This window comes from Cuculus canorus, chromosome 29 (assembly GCF_017976375.1).
Source record: "Cuculus canorus isolate bCucCan1 chromosome 29, bCucCan1.pri, whole genome shotgun sequence".
NCBI classification, from domain to species: Eukaryota; Metazoa; Chordata; class Aves; order Cuculiformes; family Cuculidae; genus Cuculus; species Cuculus canorus.
This window is the reverse complement of record NC_071429.1, coordinates 877,124-897,095: the sequence shown is the minus strand read 5'-3', so window position 1 is coordinate 897,095 and position 19,972 is coordinate 877,124. Positions and strand designations below refer to the sequence as shown.

At 50.0% G+C, this 19,972-nt stretch overlaps 2 protein-coding genes across 2 annotated transcripts; both read left to right on the top strand.

Moving 5' to 3' along the window:
• The first annotated feature begins 279 nt into the window (after positions 1-279).
• LOC104055123 (keratin, type II cytoskeletal 5) lies at positions 280-6,409 on the top strand. Its single transcript, XM_054051397.1, has 9 exons — positions 280-1,294; positions 2,096-2,316; positions 3,192-3,252; positions 4,204-4,299; positions 4,423-4,587; positions 4,718-4,843; positions 5,172-5,392; positions 5,512-5,546; positions 5,919-6,409. The coding sequence occupies exons 1-9, from the start codon at positions 494-496 to the stop codon at positions 6,407-6,409; spliced, it is 2,217 nt and encodes a 738-aa protein (XP_053907372.1). The 5' UTR covers positions 280-493.
• Positions 6,410-11,723: 5,314 nt separating this feature from the next.
• LOC104055086 (keratin, type II cytoskeletal 6A) lies at positions 11,724-18,835 on the top strand. The gene is made up of 9 exons (XM_009556166.2): positions 11,724-12,432; positions 13,034-13,248; positions 14,924-14,984; positions 15,451-15,546; positions 15,826-15,990; positions 16,519-16,644; positions 17,132-17,352; positions 17,721-17,755; positions 17,881-18,835. Exons 1-9 carry the CDS (start codon positions 11,848-11,850, stop codon positions 18,165-18,167), a joined length of 1,791 nt encoding a protein of 596 aa, XP_009554461.2. The 5' UTR covers positions 11,724-11,847; the 3' UTR covers positions 18,168-18,835.
• The last annotated feature ends 1,137 nt before the right edge of the window (positions 18,836-19,972 follow it).

The following is a 19,972-nucleotide window of genomic DNA, read 5'->3' as shown; positions in this document are numbered from 1 at the left end:
AGAGGATAAATTAGAGCCCTGAAAGAGACGTCAGGCTTTGTGAACATCACACCCGCACTGCCTTCAGGTGAAGAAGCCCTGTGAAATTCTCTGTTCACGTGTTGCTGTTTTAATCTCCCTGCCTTTCATTCAATTTAAATTCAGAGGAGTCACCACTAAGGTCTACACTGATCTATTGCATCTTATACACAGCGTAGGGTTATCTGGGTTACCTTCTCTTTTATTTTTCCCCACCTTTTTTTTGTTTCTTTTCTTTTTCTTCGCAGCGAGGAAATAAAACAATTCATCTCTGCAAGCATGCAGAGGTTTTGCACCCCGGCTGAGCAATCCCTGCCCAAACCCAGGCAGTTAGATAACTCTTCTAGCTGGGCAGATTCACACCAGCTCCAGTAGGTGTGTTTGAGTGCAATCAGTGCTTAACGAGCTTCAATAAGACAGCTGGCTGCCTGGCATGTCAAAACCATGAAGGTAGTAAATTGATCACTGGACTTCCATGCAACCAAGCCCAGATCCCCAGAGGGATAAAAGGGGCACCTCGTGCTCCCTTCCATCAGAGAGCTGCACTCTCTCTTTGCTGCTTCTCGCCAGTGCTGGGCTGTTGTCTCCTACCGCAATGAACCGGCAAGCTTACAGCATGAGAGCGGGAGGTGGAGGCAGATCGTACAGCACTGCCTCAGCTATTATTCCAAGTGGAAACAGGGCTGGCTTTAGTTCGATGTCTGTGGCACGCTCTGGAGGAGGCGGAGGTGGTTTTGGAAGGCTCATTGGAGGAGGTGGTGGTGGCGGTGGTGGTGGTGGTTTTGGCAGCAGGAGCCTCTACAACCTTGGTGGTAGCAAGAGAGTAGCCGTTGGTGTTGGAACCAGCCTCCGAGCTATTTTAGGGGGTGGAGCTGGTGGTGGCTCTGGACTTGGTGGTGGTGGTGGCGGCTTTGGACTCGGTGGCGGAGTTGGTGGCAGCCTTGGACTTAGTCTTGGTGTTGGAGGTGGTGGCTATGGCTTTGGTGGAGGTGCTGGTGGGCTAGGCTTTGGTGGTGGACAGGGAGGCGGTGGAGGCTTTGGACTCGGTGGAGTAGTGGGTTTGGGAGGATTCACTGGAGGGCTGGTTGGTGGCAGGAGCTCAGGGGCATTTGTTGGTGGCCCACCTGGAGTCGGTACCATCCAAGAAGTGACCGTCAACCAGAGTCTTCTGGCACCGTTGAATCTGGAGATAGATCCAAACATTCAGCAGGTGCGAAAAGATGAGAAGGAGCAAATCAAGACCCTCAACAACAAGTTTGCTTCTTTCATTGACAAGGTGAGACTTCATCAAGTGCTGTGGAATCAAGATAGAGAGGGATCGAGACGGTCTTTTAGCTGCAAAAATATGACTTCATAGATTTGTGGCCTCTTGCAGATTTCTTATCTGCGTGGCATCATGAAAGTAATCAAAAAGGAAGATTCGCCTAAACAGTTACAAGGCAGAAAATTGGATATCAGAAGCTAGGAATAAGAGGGTTAGATCCAGTTTTGTGCCTGAGAAATGATATCTGTTAGCTCAAAAGTCAGTTTCAGGGGCAGGTCTGGCTGCTAAACCCAGCTCTTTCTGTGCGGAACCGTAGCCGCCGTGTTAGTCCATACTGCTTTCCTGCCTGCAAGCTGAAGTCCTTTTTATATTGACCCAACTTAAATCATTTCTTGGCTTTTACTTGAGTAAATCTGTAGTGCGTATGAGCAAAAGGAAAGGCAACTAAGTACTCGTCTTTTAACCTGTAGTACTCAGGTCTTAGCTTTAAAGAAGAAGATCAATATCTCTTACAAAAGAGGAAAACCAAAAGAAAGTAATGAAGAGCTGAACCTGCATTTTCCGATGACTGCTCATTGGCTTGCTAAATTAAACTGTCTCTAAAGAAAAATGTCCACTCAGAGCTGATTTTCTTAGCTACTGGATGGGCTAAGGCAGTCCTAGATAACCTGGAGGATCTTAATATCTGGATTTAGTACTCCTGGTTTGGGATTTCTTAGGTTTGTGCTATGCATCAGTCCCAGTTCCTGGTTATGGCCATCAGCACGTTCACGGGTATCTTCAGTTAAGGCTCTTCTGCTTCCCAACACTCAGGTTCGCTTCCTGGAGCAGCAGAACAAGGTTCTTGAGACCAAATGGACCCTCCTGCAGGACCAGGGTCAAAAAACGAACTCGAGTAAAAGCAACCTGGACCCACTCTTTGAGGCTTACATCAACAACTTGAAACGGCAGCTGGCCAGCTTGCTCAGCGAGAGGGGGCGCATGGATGGGGAGCTGAAGAACATGCAAGACCTCGTGGAGGACTTCAAGAACAAGTGAGCACCAGTTAGTGGCACCTTCAGGCACCCTGGGGTGAAACGGCATGCAAATCATTCCACTTAGCACTAGGCAGCAGGATTATTCTCACTTTATCTTTTTGAAAGTCACATGTCAAGCATGATGTAGTCATCAGTCTTTATAGGAAAGGGGAAAAAAAGAGCATCTCCAGTTTGTGCTGTAAACCCATAACAGCACCTAAATAATCCCTGCAGCCTTCCAGTACTTGAAAGGGGGTTACCAGAAAGCTGGGGAGTGGATCTTGATCAGAGAGTGCAGGGACAGGACAAAGGGGAACGGTTTTCATCTGAAAGAGCGGAGATTGAAAACATAATTTAGGAAGAAACATTTTCCTGTGAAGGTGGGGAGGCCCTGGCCCAGGTTGCCTGGAAAAGTGGTGGCTGCCCCATCCCGGGAGGTGTTTGAGGCCAGGATGGATGGGGCTTGGAGCCCCTGATCCAGTGGGAGGTGTCCCTGCGCATGGTCCCTTCCAACCCAAACCATTCCATGATTCTATCATTATTAGGTATCTCTTCCTGCAAAATCTCTGTCCTCCTTGACAGCAGCAGAAAGATGCTCCATTGACACTTCTCCGATCGGAAAATGCAGATTCAGCCAGGACACAAAACCTTGTGATAACACTTGCAGAGGAAAATAATCTAAACCAGCTTTACTTTCCTTGTTCCATCTGCATTAGGACAAAATGTCATTTTGACCCTTTGAGAAGTCAGATTCTCATAAATCCGAGCTGGGAAATTTCCAGAGGTTGATTTGGAACCACCATACCTGTCCCAAATAACCTTAGAGTCCTATCTGTACAACTTTTCTGCTCACTCAGGTATGAATCAACACATCTTTCCCTTTGTCCCTGCAGATATGAAGAGGAAATCAATCGACGCACAGCAGCAGAAAATGAATTTGTGGTGCTGAAGAAGGTGGGTGAGACGCGAGGTGTTATAGATGCTGAGCTAAACCTCATCATTGCATAGGCTGGGAGAGCCCAAAAGGGTAGGAGACCTCATGGAGCTGCATCCTCATCTTTTAAAAGTGGTCATTTGGATAATGGTTCTGGGGGAAAGGAACGGAGCAGCTTGGAGGATGGAAGTAGGAGGGCTACAAAGGTGATCCGAGGTTTGGAGCATCTCCCATACGAGGACAGGCTGAGAGAGTTGGGTTTGTTCAGCCTGGAGAAGAGAAGGCTCTGGGGAGACCTTAGAGCAGCTTCCAGGGCTGAAAGGGGCTCCAGGAAAGCTGGGGAAGGGCTCTGGATCAGGGATTGCAGGGAGAGGAGGAGAAGGAAGGATTTTGAGCTGAAAAAGGGGAAATTGAGGTGGGATCTTAGAAAGAAATATTTTCCTGTGAGGGTGGGGAGCCCCTGGAACAGGTTGCCCAGAGCAGTGGGGGCTGCCCCATCCCTGGAGGGGTTCGAGTCCAGGTTGGATGAGGCTTGGAGCCCCCTGATCCAGTGGGAGGTGCTGCTGCTCATGGCAGGGGGTGGGACTGGATGGGCTTTGAAGTCCTTTCCAACCCAACCCATTCCAGGATTCTGTGATTCTAAGAAAATTCTTGTCCTAAACCGTACACCCACCCTTACCTGGGCAAAACAGAAACAAAGGTTATCAATAGTGCCAGGAACCCCAGGTACCGCGGCCAAATGCCCTTCACCCTCCTCCATTAACAAAGGTACGCGCAAACGCTTCTTTTGGCCAAGTGATGTCCTCTTGGTGCTCTCCCAGGGGCACGTGGCAAGCACAGCTCCTCCAGTCAGACAGCACCGCTGCGGCAGGGAAAGGGGCAGCGTCATCTCCGGGCTTGGCCAGTTCTTGGCTGAACTAAAGAAGAGGCACCAAGTGCTGCAGATGTCCCCACTGGTTGCTCTTTTCCAGGATGTGGATGCTGCTTACATGAATAAGGTGGAGCTGGAGGCCAAGGTGGATGCCCTGACGGATGAACTCAGTTTCCTCCGAGCCCTCTACGACGCGGTACAGATGCTCTCCTCCCCTGATTTCCATCCTGTTGTCCCTCCCTGGGCAGTGACTGCCATCATTTCTGGCATTTGAAGAGGTAAGTGGAGCTGGCCTGGGATCCTCTCTGCTTCTTCGCAGGAGTTGGCTCAGCTCAGCGCACAAGTGTCCGACACCGCTGTTATTCTGTCAATGGACAACAACCGAAACCTGGACCTCAGCAGCATCATAGCTGAAGTCAAAGCTCAATATGAAGACATTGCCAACAGGAGCCGCGCCGAGGCAGAGGCTTGGTACCAAACCAAGGTGAACAGACCCAAAGATGTCATGGAGGCATTTCTGGGGAATGTTACTGCTGTCCCTATATGAGGCTCTTTGAGCCACATCTTGTCCACCTGGACACCTCAGATGGTTTACTCTTCCTTCTGAACCTCAGTTCGAAGAGCTGCAGGCCACAGCTGGGAAACATGGGGATGACCTGCGCAACACAAAGGGGGAAATCTCCGAGCTCAACCGGCTGATCCAGAGGATCCGGTCAGAGATAGAGAACACAAGGAATCAGGTAGGAATGGCAAAAGAGACCATAGAGACCTGTTCTGCAGTCCCTTAGCAGAGCCACTCTGCTTTGCCAAGGACTTTAACAGCCACAGTGCGTGATGTACCTCATTAAATGTGTTGGATTCCCTCTGGGAAAGGGTACCACGCTGTACTATGTATTAAGTCATTCTTGCCAGGCTGGCATTTTGACTCCAGTACCGTTAGCTATGGGTGAATGACCTCAGTCACGACTGCTGTTCAGTAGCACCCCAGCCAGAATGGGTTTTTTTCCTCGAGTGATTCTTGCCCCAAAAGAAAAGCGTCATTTAGGAGTCCCAATCCTCCTCTTGCAGTGTGCCACCCTGCAGACTGCCATCGGAGACTCCGAGGAGCGTGGGGAACTGGCCCTTAAAGATGCCAAGACGAAGATGATAGAACTGGAAGACGCCCTGCAGAAAGCCAAAGCCGACATGGCCCGGCAGCTCCGCGAGTACCAGGAGCTCATGAATGTCAAGTTGGCCCTGGACATCGAGATCGTGACCTACAAGAAGCTGCTGGAGGGCGAGGAGAGCAGGTGGGAGGAAAATTCCTGCAGGAATAACGGCGACTATCAGTTTGCCCCTGCCAGCGGTTGGTCCCTGCGCCCATCTCCTTCATTTTGCTCTAACCTCCCCTTTCTCTGCTCTCCAACAGGCTGAGCGGAGAGGGACTCAACCCCGTCAGCTACTGTAAGTACCACAGTTCTCTTCTTTCCCTGTTGTAAGAAAGGCTGTGAGCAGCCTTGGGAAAAGGGAAGTTTTACCCAACATAAGATGTTCAGAGCCTCCCACTAGCATGAAGGCCTTGTACAGGGGACAGAACCTGGGTTCAAGTCATAGAATCATAGAATCGTTAAGGTTGGAAAAGACCTACAAGATTATCAGGTCCAACCATCAACACAATATTAATGCGTCTACTAAACCATGTCCTGAAGTGCTGTATCTACACCATTTTGAACACCTCCAGGGCAGGTCCACTTTCCTGTGGATCCAGATTCTCATGATGGTGCTTTCTAGAACTGGGTGATTGCTAACCAACCATCTGGTTGTTTTTTCTTGCAGCTGTCATCAGCTCCAGCTCTGGCATGGCTGGTGGAGCTGGATTAGGAGGTGGATTTGGTGGACTGAGCCTAAGCGGAGGAGGCGGTGGAAGCGGATTTGGTCTTGGAGGAGGCGGTGGAAGTGGATTTGGTCTTGGAGGAGGCGTTGGAAGCGGATTTGGTCTTGGAGGAGGTGGCGGAAGTGGTTTTGGTCTTGGAGGAGGCGGTGGTGGTGGAGGCTACAGCTTTGGAAGTGGAGGAGGACTTGGACTCGGGGGTGGTGGTGGTCTCGGAGGTGGATATGGAGGAGGAATTGGTCTCGGCGTCACAAGTGGTCTTGGCTATGGAGGAGGTGGCAGCGGTGGCGGCAGCAGTCTGAGCACCAGCGGAGGGAATTTCAGCTCTGGAAGTGCAAAAGGCACCAACCCAGGTGTGAAAATAGTCTCCAAAACCTCCTCCAGCAAAAAGAGCATCAAAAGCCAAAGCCTGAAGAATGCTACACCACCTGAGTAAAACCAGTGCCAGATCCATCCCGAAACCATCTCTCTCACATCGCTCCTGCCTTGCTCCCGTATCGCTCCTCTATCGCTCCTGCACGCCACCGTCCCCTCCACCCACCTCTATACCAGCTCCTCACGCTGTAGTTCTTAAGCCTTTGGGTCAGCGGTCAAGAAAACCAGCGGAGCCCGTGCTAGCCGGACCTCGCAAAGTACCTGAAACAGGATTAAAAGGAAATACAGGCCTAAGTGATTTTCTGCGTGGGGAATTTGGAGTTTTGTTTGTTTGTTTGTTTGCTTTTAAACGAGGCTGAGGAGTTGTTTGTAATTGTGGCTGACAGCTAACACAGATCAAATCACAGTGAAATGCAACAACTTGGGGTTTATCTCAGTTCTGGCCCACAGAAATCCAGGGATGGGCTGGAAACTTGGCTTCAGTTCATCCTGCTTTGTCTTCACTGCTGGGATGAACCAAACTCACTCCTTCGAGTGAAGCAACTCACCTTTATCAGAGATGGGGGTAACTTTTCTGCTGTGTAGAAATACCCCAGGAGGTTGCTGAAAGATCCCAGGCAGTGGTTTGCAAGCGTGGATCCCCTCTTAAAATCCCCCTTATAGCAAAAGCCTGGTGGGAATCACTTCTGAGTCACTCAAGTATGATGGAAAAAACCCTTTTTTTACCCATTCACTGCTGAGCTTTGAGAAACATGTTTCTTCCAGGTGTGCCGAGCCCGGCAGCCGTGTGAAACCCGGCACTGGGGTCAGAGCAGAATATCAGGAAAGAAACTTGAGCTCCCTCCACCTGCAAAGTACCACCCACAGGAATGCAAAGTCACCTCGCAAGGAGATTATCTAAAAGGAAGTCCAAACTCTTCTCCTTTCATGTCCTATCTCTTCTGAAATGAAGGTTTGCCCATAGTGACACCCTACGCGTAATCCCGTGGGTGTATTTTGTCAGAGGAGCCGTCAGTGGCTGGCCCAAAGCGTACGGAAAAGCGGCTCATTTTCTAAATTACAGGATTTTTTTTTATTCTTAATAACTGAGGCAGAGGGTTCTTCAAAAGCAAGATCAGGGTTTGCAGGTAAATTGGGTTGCTGTCCTGTCTTGTGTTAGGTTTTGTTGGAATGGCTTAAAAAAATACCCAAATCATCCAACGGCCCAAGTTGTGCTTGACCTTCCCCTCCGTCTCGGTAACAGCAGCCGAGGTGAAAGTCTGCAACAGTGAAAATTACACTAAAAAAACTGTCTGAAAGGGCAAGTCCACACTGCTTCTGGGGGTATTTCAGCATCTCCATCACGTCTGGGTTTCTCTGCCAAAAGAAAGGCATTTGGTAAACTGGAAAGTGCAGTCAGGGTTCAGCCCAGCACGTGGGGAATGAGGCGATCGGGAGCAGGACCCCACGCACCCCAGTGCCCCACATCTCCTTTCCCTTCTCTGATGGTATTCACTCCCTCTCACCTTCCATCAGGGTTTTTTTTTTATAATTTTTTACTTTTGGGAACGTGCCATTAAAAAAGAAAATCCTAGCTTTTTTGTTCTTCAACAATAGCGATACAACCCTGTGTTTTCCTTCCTCTCTCTTTTTTGGAATGTGTCCAATAAAACTGGATTGTAATTTGTTTGTTCCTACATCTTTTTTCCTCTAAAGGAGAACCAGTAGCAGGAAATATCGCCAATCTTCCTCCTGGAAAAGGCTTTTGCTTTAATTTTGAGGAAAAGGTTCAATATTCTGATAAAATGTTAATGGAAAGCTTGAAATCAACTGAATTGAAGAATTGGAGAAAGGGGGCGGGGGAGGGAGAAGAGGGTGGTGGTTAATCCATTCAGTGAGAAAGGGTGGCCCTGGAACAGGTTGCCCAGAGCAGTGGGGGCTGCCCCATCCCTGGAGGGGTTCCAGGCCAGGTTGGATGGGGCTTGGAGCCCCTGATCCAGCGGGAGGTGTCCCTGCCCATAGCAGGGGGTGGGACTGGATGAGCTTTGAGGTTCCTTCCAACCCAAACCCTTCTATGATTCTATTTTATCAGGATGATCTAGAGCTCACCACCCACTGCAGGTCTTTTGGTCAGAGATTTTGGTCAGGGATTTGAGTCAGCCCTCATTGCAAAAGAGAATAAAAAAAGAAGAAAAGGGGGGAAAAAAAAACCAAAACCCGTCAGACCAACCTTCCCACCTTATTGCATTTCAAAGAGGCAGACGCTGTGCTCTTCCCTGGCCTCTAAACATCCCAGCTTTACATAACCCATCCCAGCAAACGGGAAAGAGCAAGCAAGTACACGCCAGCCCAGCAGGTTTCGAGCCGATGCTCACAACTTCTTCAGCAAAACCTCACACCCGTTGAAACACGGGATTATCCGATCTCCCTTTGCCCGGTAAATCAAAGGAGCTGCAGTCCAAAAGAGCAAATTCTGGGGACAAACCCTATGTCCCCAATCCCTGCTGGGGCAGAGGATGGCACAGACAGGTCAAAAATCAGTAAAGGTTAAAAATAAAACCTGAGTCACCCTAATTTCTCTACTCGCCTGTGCAAATGCTGAATTACACAGCACGGGTGTGAGGAATTAACACAGTTAATGACAACCTAACCTGAAGGTTTAAATGTCTTTCTTTCAGTCTGTGGTGAAAAAAAAAAGAGCAAATAAAAGAGTCCAAAGGCCTTACAGGCAGCTGAGCTCCTGCAAACATCTCGGCTGGCCCCACTCCTCCTCCCTTTGCTATGCATCCCCAGACCCACTGCCATACCCTCACCCTCCAGGCAAACCCTCTACAGCAAATCCTGACTCCTAAATCCTTCCTCCTTCTCCTCCCTGTCTGAGGGGGCAAACAGAGCCCCCCTGCCACAGCCCTGAGCAGCTCAGAGGACAGTGCATGCGAGTGACCCAAGCCAAGCAAGGAAACTGCATGGGACTGAGAGCTTCTGCAAGAATTTTCCTTATTTTGGTGCCTAAACCATCATTTGCTTTACTCTTCCAAATCCTTTGTAATATTCCACTTAATTACCCCTGTCTGCAGCAACAGGCTTTCCTAGAAGAGCTGGGGAGGTAATGACTGCCTTCGACATGAATCCTTTCTCTTTGCTTTAATTAAAATCTTTGCAGGCTGGGCTCTGGTTCCCAGGTGTGACTTTGCATAGCTCTTTGGAAGCCGAAAGCAGGTTCCCTGCCTGGCCCCTATCCACAGGATCTGGCACACATGAGTCAATTTACATCTGCAAGCTTAGGAGAGCCAATCTCCATACATTTGTCATGCCTGTAATAGAATTTGTTTATTTTCAGTATCAGCATAATCCCAGTGGGGTTACTATTAAAGTTTCCTGCTGCTGTGCATCACCTGGGAAATGGGGATCTGTTGCTTCTGGACATGCCAACGTGGCATGGAACAGGTAGGGACTGGCGCAGGTTGCCCAGAGAAGGGGTGGCTGCCCCATCCCTGGAAATGCTCAAGACCACGTTGGATGGGGCTTTGAGCCCCCTGATCCAGTGGGAGGTGTCCGTGCCCATAGAAGGGTGTTGGAACTGGATGGGCTTTGAGGTCCCATCCAACCCAACCCATTCCATGATTCTACGAGTGCAGTTTTCCCTGCAAAACTCCACACTACCAGCACCCAGGAGATTCCCACATCTCCACTCTCGAGGTGAGAGCACCCCCTTGCTACCGCCCAGCCGTCTCCCTTTCAGCAGGAGGGTGTCTTGCAACAGCCCGTCCAACGATCTCCTTCCCGATAACTCGCCCGAAGGCGCTGCGGTTGCCGGTGACTCACGCTATTGGCAATAGGCAGCGACAGGGCTGCTTGCAGGAGATGATAGTTGTGAGTGCTGCCTTTTTCTGATTGCAAAGAAGGGAAAAAAAAACAATACAAAGCAAAAAAAAACCCGAAAATATATCCAACCTTCTGCTCAGGCTCTTTCAAGTTCCCAGAGAAGAAAACAGTGGTTGGAAACACATCAACAGAAACAAGCTAGGAGATGCAGCAGATACCCTTAAGCTGCTCGTGTTGGATTAAGTTCCTGTACTTATTGCTCACGTAGCTGATTTTGAGAACCTTTTTGATTTAGGCGCTTGGGGTTTCATCTCTGCCTCACTCTCTCGTTTTATCTATCATCCAACATCCCCAAGGTGGGCAGCCTTTGTGGCAGAAGAACGCAGCCGGGCAGAATCCAGTTTGCAGATGTATTTGGAAGGTGGGATATCATCTCTTGTAACCCACGTCCAGCTCTTCACGGACACAAGAGAAGAGGTCCCCAGCTCTCCTGCCTTCACACCACCCTAAAGCACCACCCAGCCTGGTCATGGTGGTGGAAGCTCCTAGTTGAGGCTTCACCCCAGAGCCTGAGACTGATGGGTAAAGACTCTTAGAAGAATCTTCTGAATGAACGATCTCAGCAGAGTGAAGGAGGGGGTGGGAGAGAGCTGAAAGAAAGTGGGTGAATTCCCTTTCACTGAACATCTCCGAAAGCCAGCAATGATGTGGAAACTGCTGCTTAAATACAGGGGGGGGTGGATAAAAAGTGATAAAAATACCACTTCAGAGGGAGCCTGTGAAGTTCAAAAACCCTGAGCCTGACAAGGAAATTCCAAGGAAGAACAATCAAGCATCTTTTTAATAACTATTTTATAGGTCTTGTAGTACTATTTAATGTAGTTTGAAGCTATTTTGGAAAAGGGATTTACTCGCTCTCTTGGAAAGCTGCATGTCCTAATTTCTCAGTTTCCTCTGCAATGAGGGAGACAATTTTGTTTTTTGGTAAGATCCCAGAAAATCCTACCACAAAACAACTCCCACTCGTCTCATGTCTGCAAGCCCATGATCCTTTCGATCCCTTTCCCAAAAGAAATCAAGAGAGCCACGCTGATAAATAAAACCACCTTCAGCCCCGGCTTTCCCAAACCAACAACAGGACATGCACATCCAGAGCTTGCCGACTTGGAAAAAGACTCTCTTTGCACTGCCCTGTTTGCTGTGCAATGTGTTAAACCCTAAACTTCACCTTTCAAAAGCTTCAGCGCCAAGAACCTTATCGAAAGGAGCAAGCCCTTGGCTTGCCTAAGGAAAACCGTCTCCCAGGGTCTCGGGGGAATCATGTTGCGTCCTGCTCCTGAGCGCAGACCTCAGCAAGTCGTCCCATTCAATTCTAATTCCATGAGTCAGAGCGGCAGGCTTTGGTAGCGGGGGGAGCTCCCTCACTCCGTTACTTTCTTGCCTGCAAACAATGCATTTTTCAGCGCCTTGCCATAGCCTAGGTGTGTTTGACAAGGCAAGTTGCTGCAAGGCACGTCAAGTTCTGAATTCCCGTGCCAAGTTTTCCAAGCAGATAAAAGAGGAGGCTCCCAAGCTCTCCCATCACAGGGGTTTCTGTCTCCCTTACCCTCTGCTCTTTTCCTGCCGCACAGCTTTTATTCGCCAGCCTTTTTTTCCCCTCTCCTGCTTTTTGCATTTCCAACTGAACAAGGCACCATGAGTCGGATTTCTTTCAGATCGTCTACTGGCGGGGGCATGAGGGGCTTTAGCTCAGGCTCTGCTATCATAGGAGGTGGCAGTGGCACCAGAAGCAGTTTTAGCTCCGTCTCTGTCTCCAGAGTTGGAGGAGGAAGAGCCGGAGGTGGAGGAGGCTTCGGAGCAGGTGGTGGCTTCGGCAGCAGAAGTCTCTATAATCTAGGTGGAAGCAAAAGAATTTCCTACAGCTCAGTCGGTGGAGGTCTACGGAGTGGAGCCGGTGGTGGATATGGCTTTGGTGGAGGAGCTGGCTTTGGTCTTGGCTATGGTGGTGGAGCAGGCGCTGGCTTTGGCTTAGGAGGAGCTGGTGGTGGTGGCGGCTATGGGCTGGGCAGTGGATTTGGGCTGGGAGGTCCTGGATTTGGTGGTCGAGGTGGCCCCGGGTTCCCCGTTTGCCCACCTGGTGGCATCCAAGAAGTGACTGTCAACCAGAGCCTCCTGGCACCCCTCAAACTGGATATCGACCCAGAAATCCAGAAGGTGCGAACACAGGAGCGGGAGCAGATCAAGACCCTCAACAACAAATTTGCCTCCTTCATCGACAAGGTGAGAGCCTGGTTTTAGACATCAACCCATGCATATCAACAGTTGCCTTGGGAAAGAACAACAGGAAGAAACTTCCTTTGGATTTAGGGGCTTGTCTGAACGAATCTCAGCCGACAAACAGCCCGGGTTTGGCTGGAAACAAAGAACTGTCTTGTGTTTCCTCTTCGCAAGGATGAGTTTTTCAATGCCTTATTTTTTTTTGTGAAAGTAAATCCCTCTCTTCCGTGTAAAAAACTTCCTGGAGACTGGATGGATCTTCTACTGGTTGTAAAATGGCAAAGCTCTACACAGCTCAATGGGATAACACCAGTTTAAACCAGTAAGGTGGGCTGAGCAACTTAGTTGGGGGAGAAACACCTAAAATAGCAAGTAGAGACATTTGGCCTGGTCAATAGCTCTTGAAAAATCTCACAGTATCTGAGCTGCTTTTGATACTTCCGAGAAGCCAGTGCCCTAAATTAGCAAGATCCTAATAATTTCCCTCCACCTTCCTGGTGTCTCTTGACCTTTTCTTTCTGAATTGAATGGTTCCTCCTTTTTCTGGCAGAGGGTTTTTTTTGTTCCGATGGTCTTCAGCGCGTGCTTGTTTTTGTTTCCCCAGGTGCGATTTTTGGAGCAGCAGAACAAAGTGTTGGAGACCAAGTGGAGCCTCCTGCAAGAGCAAGGTCAAACCGTCACCAGGAAGTCCCTCGAGCCCCTTTTCGAAGCCTACATCAACAACCTCAGGAGGCAGCTAGACAGCCTTATGGGAGAGAGGGGGAGGTTGGACTCCGAGCTGAGGAACATGCAAGACATGGTGGAAGACTTCAAGAACAAGTAAGGCATGGGGGTCTGTAGTATGGATGATTAACATCTAAAAAACTGGGGCAGGCGGCTCGTGCTCGCTGGTGCACACCTTGTGTCTGCGCTGGGTTCCTCTTCCAGTTTGCAAAACAAACGTCTAAAAGCCAAACCTGGGCTCAGAATTCCCTGGAGTTGTGTCTGATTTCTTATGCATGGGATCAGCTCTTAGTGCAGAATACATGCACCCGTGGGAAGCTGTTCCAAGGTTGATGGAGGTCACAGTCTGATCCCTTGAGTCTCCCAAAATAATTCACCCGGAGACAGAAAAATGCATAACATGAGTATAATGGACATGCAAAAAAGGGAATTAAACCAAATCCTTATTTCTCTTTTTGCCAAGGAAATCCCAGCCCTTCCAGAGGGCCCCGGGTGAGCTGTGTGCGCTCAGCTCCTCTGGCATGAAAGATGCTCAGCTCTTTTCTTTGACTGTTGCCAAAGCAAATAATTTCCCCTGGGAGGCGACTAAGCCCATTCCGAGATAAGGTGCCCAGCGGAGGTGGGATGAGTCATTTTAGGGAGGTTCCAGGCAGCGTCTGCGATTATAAGGGACATTTAGGCTGTTTTTCAAGGCGAGGCTGTTGATTTTCAGTTGGCAAGAACAACCTCTCCCTTATCCAACCAGGTCCGGCCAAGTGCAAGTTTGAGAAAACCACCCCGGAGGCATGAAATCTGTTTTTATCAGAGAGTCGGGTGTGCGGAGAGACCAATTTTCTGAGGGGAGGGGACAGGGACATGACACTAAGAGCTGACAGATGGACCGACAGAGCTCCTGGTGTGTTATACGTGGATGCAGTTCAGGTCTCCATAGGTATTATAGGCTTTTAGAAATATTAATCGGGCCAAAAATGATAAATGATATTGTCTGGATTCTGGAGCTAAGAGAGCGCATTTGATTTCACATCTAGAACTTGTTCCCAGCCCACCGGCTAATTCCCACTTCTTCCCATGTCCACTCAGAGATCCATCTGCAGGGATCTCTCTGCCAATATTGGTGAGAGGACTGGCACGAACCTGCTTCTACTCTCCGAGTCTTTGCCTCAGGAGCCTACATGTTCTGTCTACTTTCTTGCAAAGCCCTGCCCTGATTTATCTGATGAGAGGATGTTGCTCAGAGCCATAAAAAGTTCTGCAGAAACACGGTCTGAGGTGCAATGATCTGCGCTTGCACAACCACGGCTGGAGAATCACATCTTTTTTTTCTTCTTAATTAAACACTGCAGTGGGTTATTCACAGCCATTAACATTCTTAAAATATCAAATATCAAATAGTTGCATTATTAGATATTTGTAGGCATTGCAACGCAGCTTTGCTGAAAGCCTTTTGCATAACTTCTCTTTGGGCAAAGGTCACCAAGAATAGCTGCTCCTGCTTCCTAACAAAATGAGCTGTGATCCTGGGCACGTTTATTTATGAGCTTGGCTTTAAGGGCAGTGACTTGCAATCTATTAATCTTCTCTGGGATTGTTCACACCATGGATTCTTGCAGGTTCATTTGCTCTGCATCTGCTCTGGACTGCAAAGAGGTGGGAGTAAGGAATTTGTGAGCCACAACCAATGACTTAGGGCTGTAGGGGTTCCATCTCCGCTTCCCATCCTGGCTTCGCTCTCCGTTTCCACCAAAACCCTCTCACTCTTTTATCCGAACAGATATGAAGATGAGATCAACCGACGCACTGGTGCAGAGAATGAGTTCGTGGTCCTCAAGAAGGTGAGTGAACTGGGAGTTATGGGATGGACAATGAAATTAACTCAGCAAAGCTGATGAGACCAGGGGTCCTCCAGCCTCATGGCTGGGTCGGGATAAGATGTTAGCACATCTAGGAGTAAGTACAGGCTGGGGCCGCGAATGGGCATAACCTCCACGCTGATGGAGCTGCCCTCTTTCCTGAAGACAGTTCCTCTGGTTACAGTCGCAAACCATTTGGCCTTTTGTGGCTCAATTCAACCCTCTCTCTGGTCACATCCGTGTAAGTCAGAGCTTTGCCTTCTGCCCAAGAACCGAGTTCTGTCTCATAGTAAATGTGTATTGCATTAAAAAATAATACCTTGATCACAACAATATGCAAACAAGCCTAAAGAATAACAGACCTGAAAGCAGAGAGATGATCTAGTGGTGTTCTGCAGCCTCTTTGGCTCGCGGTTTCATCAGAAGTCTTTGGGTTTCTTTTCTTCAGGATGTGGATGGTGCTTATATGAACAAGGTCGAGCTGCAGGCCAAAGCAGATGGGCTGGCAGATGAGATTAACTTCCTGAGAGCTCTCTATGAAGCGGTAAGCAGTCACCCCTCCCTGCAATGGAATCCTCCACGACTTTCCACAGAGCTCTCTCCAGAGCCACCACGCTCAACGCTGTACAGCAGTAAAACAGAAGGTGGTCACTGCCTTTCTGTTGTTATAATGCGAGCATAAGGTAGAAAAGGGTAGGTAGAGACAGAGCAGGTGGAAAGGCGAGAACATGGTTCAGTGGAGAGGGGTCCCCAGCATCTCTTGTCTGTGTGGTTTCACTCCTGGATACCAGACCATTAACTTCATTTTTTGCATCTTCCGCAGGAATTGTCGCAGATGCAGCAGCAAGTGTCCGACACGTCTGTGGTCCTGTCTATGGACAACAACCGTAACTTAGACCTCAACAGCATCATTGCAGAGGTCAAAGCGCAGTACGAGGACATCGCCAACCGGAGCCGGGCGGAGGCTGAAGCTTGGTACCAAAACAAGGTGGGTAACGAGAATGACAGGCAGAAGCCTATGATCCGTGAGGCTGATGGGAGGCAGGACTGGTGCAGAAAGGACCCCAGCATTACACCAGACATGAGTTTATCTTTCTCTGTGTGTTGCAATAGGCCCTTTTGTACAGACCCCTTCATTCACTTGAGGACCACTACACTTGATCAGCCTTTTATTCCTTATGGTGAAACCAGGGGACAAGATGCTGAAATGCCTGGACTCTGGCCTCGCAAGGAGTCATTGGTAGATCTGACCTTAGACATAGAGCACTCTCTCTTTTCTTGGTTCTTCATCGTAGGTGACGACCCATAGGTGTTCTATGACCCGCAATAGCTGCTGCCATAACATATATGATAACTAAGGACAAATGCTGTTATTCTGTGGGCAGATTGCTGAGAAGAATGTTGTCTCCTACCCCTTAACCTGTATCCAGACCTCCACTTTATGGCCTGAAGTCCCCTAACCCTTCCCTGAGCCCTCTGGTGCCCAACCAACACTCTCCTTCTTTCCCAACACCAGTACGAGGAACTCCAGGTCTCTGCTGGGCGGCATGGTGACGACCTGCGGAACACCAAGATAGAAATCTCGGAGATCAACCGGGTGGTCCAGAGGCTGCGGAATGAGATCGAGAGCGTGAAGAAACAGGTAGGAGAGGGTTGCTCCTGCAGAGCAGCTGCTGCATGGTGGAGGGCTGGTGGGAGGTGTTGGTGGTGTGGAAGGAAAAGCCAGATCCTGGCATTAGAGCAGGGCTGGAAGACCAGGTTGTCACCCCTGCATTAAAGAGGACATGGCCACTTCTGTCTCTACCCACCAGAGAAGGTCGTTCAGTGCAAGGATGTGCTGCGACACTCGCGTTCTTGTTGGGGAAGCAGGTTGTGAGCCACTAAGCCACCCCAGCAAAGGCAGATGGCAAAGCAAAGAGATGGAGATCTCTCTCTTTTTCTTGGGGAAGAGGATTATGGCTGCAGCTTCCCAGTTACCCACCCTATGGCATCTTCCCAGTGGGGCCTATTAGGAGCTCCCAGTGCCGTGCTGGGAGCCACCAGCCGGTACCTACAATACCACAGCGATACTCAGAAGAGCAATTTGGGGTATCCAAAGCTAAACAATTCTGTGGTTCTCTTGCTTTTAGTGTGCCAACCTCCAAGCAGCCATCGCGGAGGCAGAGGAGCGTGGGGAGATGGCCCTCAAGGATGCCAAAGCCAAACTGTCTGAGCTGGAGGATGCTCTGCAGAAGGCTAAGGCTGACCTGGCCCGGCAACTCCGTGAGTACCAGGAGCTCATGAACGTCAAGCTGGCCCTGGACATTGAGATCGCGACCTACAGGAAGCTCCTGGAAGGAGAGGAGAGCAGGTGAGAACAAGCACATGGACCCGTTGCATGCTGTTCTTCAGAGAAAGGCACACCTCATTGGGCTCAAAGAAACAGCTCAATTCAACGGGCTGGAGCACCAAGTTGGTGAAGATGGAAAAGGTCACCAAGATGTAAAACAAGGGCAGAGGGAGGGATACTTGTGAGCTTTCTAGGGAAAAGATGAGTTTCTCTAGGTCTTGGAACTTGATGCACTAAGAAAAATGAGTGATACTCCCTATCATGCAGACATATCCCACCAAACGACAGTCCCTGCTGAAGGCCACGGAAGACTAATTATGGTCCCAGTGGCTAATGTCATATCTTGTCTGTGTTTTGGCATCATTACTTACTTTCTCCTTTCCCAACAGGCTTGCTGGAGAGGGAGTTGGAGCCGTGAGTGTCTGTAAGTATCTCCTCCCCCTTCCACCCCTGCTCACTCTTTGCCCACTGGAGGGGCAATGATGCAGGTTCCCCACCTTGGGAAGCTGGCAGGACCCTCGAGCGGGTTTTTGCTGTGTCTCCCTGCAGCTGTGGTCAGCAGCTCGAGCGGCATGGGCTACGGCGGCGGCAGTGGCCTGGGTGGAGGTCTCGGAATGGGCGGAGGTCTTGGCATGGGCGGCGGCGGCAGCTACAGCATGACCACCAGCAGCACCAGCGGTGGCTTTGGAGGCAGCAGCGGCGGCTTCGGTGGGGGTCTCGGTTTTGGCGGAGGCAGCACCTTCAGCTCCGGGAGTGGCCGAGGCATCGGCTCCAGCACGGGAGGCAGCGTGAGGATCGTTTCCAAGACCACCACTAGCAAAAAGACCATCAGATAAGGATGGCGAGTATGGGGCCCCCTGCGTGGATGACGATGTTTCCTGCCTTCCAAAAGCAAGTGCTGCCCTATGAAATCAATGGTGTAAATAGCTGCGCTAGATCTTCCTCCGTCCTTCACCCACCTCTTCTGGAACAGTGGGGAGAGACCAGGACTCCACTGCAAGAATGTGGAGTACCTTCGGCTAAAGCATAGGTTGTAACAGGTCACTGACATGGCTTTGGTGAGCTGTCGTGGACCTGGTGGTGGCCCTCCTTTAGCACAGTCCTCGCTCTTCCCTTCTTCTCCTCCTGGAGTCACACGTTGAAAGTGGAGTGGAAGCACTTTGCTGAATGAGGAGAGCCGCGCTTGGCCACGCACGTTCGTTCCATTTGTCCTAACATGAGGATGACAGCCTGGTGAAATCACCAAGTCCTCAGCAACGAAAACGGCTCCAAGATGCTCCAAAAGCCTCTGCCCGCTCCGCGTTACAACCTCCAAAAGTTTTGTCTGCAAGTAAAGATTTTTCCAGCCCCTTCTGTTTTCTCAGGCCTGTGGGAAAGGTTATTGCTTTCTGTGCATAGGAATTGCCAGTCTGATTTCCAACTCCTTGTCTTCATGCCTACAGCCTCTTCACTTCCAAGCCTTCCATGCTGTTTGGTGCAATAAAAAGCATTTGTCATTTGTAAACTCTGCTGCCTCTTGGCTTTTCTTCTCGGCTGCTCTGGGTACGGATCCGTGCTGTGCCCCATCTGCATGGGGAAGGGACTCCGTAGGCAAAAAGGACCATTCCCTTGAGGGAAAAACTCTGGTTTAGGACTTAAGCTCTTGTCTGGCTCTGGGATAGACTGAGGAGAGCGGAAGGAAGGGTGGTGTGGGTGGAGAACTGAGGCATAGGGGGGGAGATCTGCTTCGGGGCTAAGCCAAAAGCCGGATGAATCCCACTGCAGTGGTGATTGCAAAGCTGCCTTTTCTGTCTGTCTCTGCCTGAGGAAGAAAGGGCAGGAGAGTAGGAAAAGGAATGTTATTCCCAAAGGTTTAGCTGGATTCATGAGTTAGCTCTCACTTAACAGTGTGAACGGCAGGAATTCATAGAGGAGCTCAACTCTGGCATTAAGAATGCAGCAAGAATGCAGTGAGAACAGCATCAAACAGGGATGGGAATGAAGCAGCCAAACATCGCCCTAACCAGAAGCATCGCTTGGAGGGAGGCAGCACGAACAGAGAGGGGCGGACACAGGGCAGCACGAGCACAGTATCTGCACATGCAATGACTGCACATTGAGGTTTCCCTAACACACGCAAATACCTCATTAAATATCCCATCTGCTCCTCTGGAAGGGCTCTTTTGGGGCCTCAGCTTCATTTTGAATGAACCTAAGGTCTTCCGAGGTGCCTGCACCACCCAGCCTTCCAACTCCAGTCTAGCCCTCACCTCAGGAGGTTTCAGAGACCTGCCAGGATGGAGGGTCTCAGCCACTGTTTCTGAGCTCCCTCCTCCAGCTCCTCCGGCTCTTGTTCCCTACGAAGCTGTAGGGGCAGGCACGACTCCTGGAAGCAGCGATTAGGAAGCATGGGGCAAGAGGAGAACCCAGCCCCAAAGGCAGGAGCAAGAACCAAGGGTGAAGAAAGGAGCCAGGGCAGGAGGGGAGCTGATGAGGAAGGATCTGCAACTCACTGGGGAGGTTGGTCCTGTAAGGAGGCTGATCAGTGTCCACCAGACCCCTCCTCATCCCCTGCTAAAGGTGCACCCAGGAAGGACCCCAAGGAGTGGGAGGACAGGGGGGGCATCATCTGTGTCTGCACCTCACGCGCAGCGTGCTGGAG

Bases quoted from the DNA above. Each gene is read 5' to 3' on its own strand.
- LOC104055086 (XM_009556166.2), top strand. From the start codon at position 11,848: ATGAGTCGGATTTCTTTCAGATCGTCTACTGGCGGGGGCATGAGGGGC. The intron at 12,433-13,033 runs GTGAGAGCCTGG...TTGTTTCCCCAG, and splicing joins TTGCCTCCTTCATCGACAAG to GTGCGATTTTTGGAGCAGCA. The intron at 14,985-15,450 runs GTGAGTGAACTG...TCTTTTCTTCAG, and splicing joins AGTTCGTGGTCCTCAAGAAG to GATGTGGATGGTGCTTATAT.
- LOC104055123 (XM_054051397.1), top strand. From the start codon at position 494: ATGCAACCAAGCCCAGATCCCCAGAGGGATAAAAGGGGCACCTCGTGC. The intron at 2,317-3,191 runs GTGAGCACCAGT...TTGTCCCTGCAG, and splicing joins GTGGAGGACTTCAAGAACAA to ATATGAAGAGGAAATCAATC. The intron at 3,253-4,203 runs GTGGGTGAGACG...GCTCTTTTCCAG, and splicing joins AATTTGTGGTGCTGAAGAAG to GATGTGGATGCTGCTTACAT.